Consider the following 6,172-nt stretch of genomic DNA (forward strand, 5'->3'; position numbering starts at 1 on the left):
ACACCTGATAATGTTGTATTTCTGTTCCTGTTATTCATTTAATCCACACACTGCCTGTTTATCTTTATCTGTATTTATATTTTTCCATTACTAGTACTTACTTTTTCAATATTATTTATGGTCACAGGTGAACACAACTTATATTATGGTTACCTACTTTTGCTTTATTACTTTAATTACATATTCAATCTAACTACTATTGCATAGTTTTTTTTTAACGTACTATGGCAACCGCACTTTACTTTACAAAACATTCATTTGACGCCACTTCACTTCAGTCTACCTTCTGCTCATTGTCTACTGTTTGCCTGTCTTTCTTGTGTTTTTACTTGTTTGTTTTTTGCTTTTATTGTTGAGAATGCTACTGTAACAAAGGGATTTCCCTGCTGTGGGATGAATAAAGTATCATCTAATCTAACCAATGAAATGGCTCCAACAGACACAGAAGGTATGTACAAGATAGTAGCGTCTTTAAGTCTCTGAAATGGGAAAATGAGCTTCTTTTCCATGTTTGACTGTTTGGACCGCTGGTTGCACAAGACACTTGCCCTCTAGGAAATGTGAAAGGCCTTTTTCCAAGATGAAGCTCCATCCTACAGGGCTGCGTTCACTTAAAACATGAAGTGGATTTGCAGCTCACTTTAGGACCGACTTTGCAGCATGTCTTTTTACACCAAGCGAGCAACAGAGGAGTTTCCCCCAAAATTACCTTTTAGGGCATTTTTCTCAGAAATGCTGGTTTAATTTATTTTCATCTTAAACCCTCTCATTTCCCCTCACTGTCACTGAGAATTCAGGAAATAACACAACTTAAAATAGTCTCCATTTTAAGTTGGGTTTCAGACATTAGCTGACACACATTCAACTATATTTGAACAACAGGCACAGGTCTGTATTTCTATGTTATTTGACATTCTGTTGCTGTCTTTTCGTTGACTTTAAATGTTCCATCACATGCAACTTATGTATATTTCTTGTGCCTTATAAAATACTCCAATACTACTACTACTACATTCCACATATTTACTTTGGGTAATTAAGTTTACTTTCTGGGAAAACTGGCATTAAAAAATAAAATTCATCCAACCAAATTCTGACATTTGTTTTTTTTAGTTTTTTATCTTGTTGAGAAAATACAAATATATTTTCATGTTTCAATTAGTATTAACATTTGCTGGTTGCTTATCACTGGTCTAAAAACCTGTGATAAGAGGGCAACGAGACATAATAAAGAAGAAAGGTCGAATATGAGCAGCCGGGTCCGAGTCCAACCAGCCTCACGAGGTGTGTCTGCTTCACCATGTTTCTCAACCAAATTGAGCATCACGTCACCACCAGCTGGCCTCTGACAATTAGGCTTACCGTGACTTGGCTTCATTAGATATTTAGGGTTACATGTTGTTAACTTTGGACATATATGTATATAAAAAAACAAAAACAAAAAAAAACTGTATAACATGAATGTTTCCTCAATGGCCTTTTATGAGAGTTCACGTCTTGCTAGCTTTAGCTACCGTTTACCATGTTAATTCGCTACCAAGACATTAAAGATAACACGGTTTAATTCAACAATTAGCTAGGAAGAAAGTGGAGACGGCGGTGTGTTGTTTGTGAAATTAATGTACCCAAATGTTAGCCAGTTGGTAATGTTACCTCGGCCCTCCTGCTGCCCGCCTGCCCGGTAAATTAGCCAGTGTTTTGGTGATGCTACAGGCTCGAGCTGTCTATCTAAAGCTAACCTAGCCTAGCCTAGCATCCCCTGTGCAGCCGAGCTAGCTAACGTCATCTTGGCTGCTAGCTAACGTTACCTTGGTTTTTACGTTGCTCGTGTCCCACGCAGGTCTCAGCTGTTTAATGAGCTTCATCGCTCCCTCCGTCACGTTGTGTTCGTCCACGGAAATGGGGATTTTTCTAATTACCGGCGACCCGACGGGCACATGTATCTGCGTCTCCATCCTGCACCCGTGCGGCTATTTAATCTCCGAGGCGTTCACAGGTGTTTTCTAGAAAACTGCAGCATACAAGCGTTGCTTGGTTTATGAGCAACGTTCGCTAGCGACAAATGTTGACGTTTTCCAGCGAATCAATGATGTTTTTTTGCCCGATTGCTGTTGTAGTAACGGTCTGAAAGCACCGAAGATGTACGATCAAACTGCCGGGTATGGATGCTCGGAGCCGGTTTTCTTGAAGCAGCCAGCCAACTGGACCATTTCCTCCTGCTTGGCTCCGCCCGCCCGGGATCATCCGATTGAACCGCCGGTTGACAGCTGAACGACGCACCACGTCCGGGCCACGCCCACTATCTCCGAACATGTCCGAACACGGTCCGGGTTTAGCCGAATGTAAAGAAGCAGAATCCGTCTTCTTTCGGCTCATTGGTGCATTAGCGCCCCCTTCTGCTCCGGAGTGTGAACTTGCAAATGAACTCCGTTCAGAAACAAAACAAAGCAAAACAAAACAAAGCAATTGCAAAACAAAACAAAGAATTCAAACATTAATAAAAACTCTTTCCATGTTGTTACATCCTTATCCATCATGTCCTATGAAAACCCTGTGACACTCAGTCTATGGTGCCACTTAATAATAATAATAATAATATATGTTATTTAAAGGCGCCGTTCTTGGCACTCAAGGAAAACAGCAAAACAGCAAAACAAATACTATACAGCAAAATAAATACTATACAGCAAAATAAATACTATACAGCAAAATAAATACTATACAGCAAAACAAAACAAATACTATACAGCAAAACAAAACAAATACTATACAGCAAAACAAAACAAATACTGTACAGCAAAACAAAACAAATACTATACAGCAAAACAAAACAAATACTATACAGCAAAACAGAACAAATACTATACAGCAAAACAAAACAAATACTGTACAGCAAAATAAATACTATACAGCAAAACAAATACTATACAGCAAAACAAATACTATACAGCAAAATAAATTCTATACAGCAAAACAAAACAAATACTGTACAGCAAAACAAGACAAATACTATACAGCAAAACAAAACAAATACTATACAGCAAAACAAAAAAATACTATACAGCAAAATAAATACTATACAGCAAAATAAATACTATACAGCAAAACAAAACAAATACTATACAGCAAAACAAAAAAATACTGTACAGCAAAACAAAACAAATACTATACAGCAAAACAAAAAAATACTATACAGCTAAACAATACTATACAACACAACAGCAAAACGTCAGAATGCTACAGTACCCTAATCTTTCACCCATGCTAATCCTTTGAATGTGAATTCCTGCACGTCCAACTTCTCTCAGATTAATTCATGCTTGTAAATCTTTATTAGCAAAGACAAAAATACAGCCATAAACACAGCGAGTGATATGTACAAGAGAGTTTTCTATACACTCTCAACCTTTTACTAATTGTTATTTTCTACCTGTGACATCTAATCCAGATGGCTGCATCGAGTCAGTAAAGATACATTTAATTTTATATTATTTCTTTTTAATTTTTTAATTAGTCAGTTTAAACATGACAAAAATCACAAACTACGTCAGAAATTAAGTCACTGTGCAGTGAATGAAGCATTACTGTACATAAAGAAGACAAATTTAAAGCACAAGTGAACACACAAACAGGCAACACAGATGAAACGAAAGCATGCTAGAACAGCAACCTCCACTACGGCAGTACACACTCTCAGTCAGGTGGTGGCAGTATCGTGGTGCACACACGTGGGCAGGTCACCCTGAAGGATTACTTCTAGTTAGGATGAACACATGAGAAAGTTTCAGCTTCTATCAGCTGCATCAAGATGTTGTCTTACATGCACCATTATTTCACGCTTGGCTTCCTCACCTCTTCCAGGCAGTTGTTTGGTGTATTAAAGATGGACGGGAGTCGGATGTTCAGGGACCTGAGTGGCGCAGAGGGAACCAATCACTCTTGAATGTGACCAAAACCACGGAGATGGATATAGACTTCAGGAGAAAGACTGCTGTTGACCCCATTAACATTCTGGGAGAGTTTGTGTGTGTGTGCGTGTGTTTGTGTTTGTGTGTGTGTGTGTGTGTGTGTGTGTGTGTGTGTGTGTGTGTGTGTGTGTGTGTGTGTGTTTGTGCGTGTGTGCTATCCTTATTGTTTTTTTAGTGTGCAAAGTGTTTGTAGTGTGCGTCTGTGTTTCACCTCCACACAATAATTCATGATATGAGATATGGTAATATCAATGTTTTGTGGTTCAGAATATACCTTGTTTTACCTAAAACACCCATATGTCTTGCTAACTAAGGACGTATACATGATTTATTCAGGGTTTTGAGCATAAATTGTTGTCTGGTCTAGTATCACAAACATAATCTCGTAAAAAAAATTCTAACATATTATTGTTAATCACCACAACAACATTTGTATTCAAATACAATATGTGAATAGTTTCCTTTTCCAAACACCATACATTTAGTTTAATTTAGGTTTGGTGGTAATTGGTCCAAGTCAAACTACAATTTCAGCTTCCCCAATTCCTCTGAGACAACCCAAAACAAAAAAAGATTGGTGTCATTGGCATAAACAACACATTTCACAATACTAGACATTTTACATATAACATTGATGTATAAAATATAGGGCCCTAATATTGACCCTTGTGGCACACCACATGTAATATCTAAATACATTGAGTTATAATCCCCCATCTGTACAAATTGTTTTTTCAATATATCTTTTTAAGCAGTCGAGTAACATACCTTTCCATCTTTTGTAGCAAATAGTCAAGATGAATTGTGTCCAATTCTTTCTTCAGATCTATGTGCTCTATATTGAAGTTGAGTATTTCAAATCAAATCAAAAAAGCAATTTTAAACATTATGAAAGATGGAAAGGACAATGCTACTCTCATAGGATGTCACAACTTCACAGTAATATACTAGTAAGAATCGTACTCATTTAAAGGTGAACTATGCAGATTTTTTAAAAACTTAATTCATCTTAACTGAACGGCTTCAGAGTCACTGGAATGGTTATGTGACTTTTTTTCGAGTGTAATGGTGGTCGTCATGCTCTCCCCTAGTGCCACTCTTGCAACTTTTTTTGCCAGCCTCAGCGTCTGGAAGTCACGCGTGATTTCAAGTCTTGCGATGTAACAAGTTGCTTCATGGAACATCTCGCATTCCCGCCCCCATTCAGGAACCAACTAGCTATGAGAACAAGGTAGCGATGGAGTTTTTCACACTATCGTCATGGCTGAGCCAGTAGAAAAAGAAGAAGATAGCTAGGAAAGCATTGTCGGAGGAACAGAGAAAGAGGAAACGGCAGATTGACTGAGCAAGGAGTCAGACACAAGGAGGAGCAGAAACAGGAGCTACCAAATATCTATTCCGAACTATAGGGGAGCTCTATGGAGAAACCTTTGAGCACAAAACAAAAAAACAGCAAAGAAATGGCCAAAACTGCAATGCGCTCCTTTAAAACTTCTTCCAAGAACCTGTACTTCGATGCTCATGTCATCCTGGTTATCATGCTCGTCATGACTCTGCTGCTGGCTGTCACTAAAACGTTTAAGAGCCAAGCAGCCAGTAAACAACGAGATAAACAACCACGGACGTCCGGCCACATTAAATCTGCTCAAACTTGTTGCCTATATTACTAGAGACAACCATTCCAACACTGGTTTGTATGTGTGCTAAGCCAACATGCATAAACAAGTCCACAGGAAGTTTGGATAATTGTGTCTGTATAGATTAATCTGTTTAATCTTCTCATAACATTCCTATTGCAGCAGCCAGAGTCCCGATGCATTAGCACTAAACATGTAACTCCAGCGCTCAAACCCCTTAATTGGCTCCTAGTGCACTCAACGGTTCCAGGGCCCCTGTGGACCTTTCTGACCTGCTTGCGGACCACAATCCAGTCAGACCTCTGGAGATGGTTTTAAAACCTTGCATTTTCTCAGGCTTGTGATTTACTTACTGTGTCTGTCGGGTTCGTCATCATGTTTATATGGATGAGTGGTTTTCCACGAATGTTATTATATGTATTATATTCTACTCTACAAGTCCCGTTGAGTTTACTTTTACACTTGTACATATTTATAGTATGAACATTTGCATATTCATTTCAGACACTATACAGCTCTTTACATTTTAAAACAGAAATATACACATGACATACACATTATATATAT

At 38.3% G+C, this 6,172-nt stretch overlaps 1 protein-coding gene across 1 annotated transcript in view; it reads right to left on the reverse strand.

The window, feature by feature from the left end:
* The window catches only part of etnk2 (ethanolamine kinase 2), a 13,224-nt gene extending 10,938 nt beyond the window's left edge, over nt 1-2,286 (reverse strand). Inside the window, exon 1 of the mRNA XM_034869913.1 lies at nt 1,809-2,286. Within this exon, the coding sequence (XP_034725804.1) occupies nt 1,809-1,955 (147 nt within the window). The 5' untranslated portion in view covers nt 1,956-2,286. The remainder of the gene's footprint in view (nt 1-1,808) is intronic.
* Nucleotides 2,287-6,172: the final 3,886 nt, after the last annotated feature.

The sequence above is a fragment of the Etheostoma cragini genome, chromosome 4 (genome assembly GCF_013103735.1).
Source record: "Etheostoma cragini isolate CJK2018 chromosome 4, CSU_Ecrag_1.0, whole genome shotgun sequence".
NCBI classification, from domain to species: Eukaryota; Metazoa; Chordata; class Actinopteri; order Perciformes; family Percidae; genus Etheostoma; species Etheostoma cragini.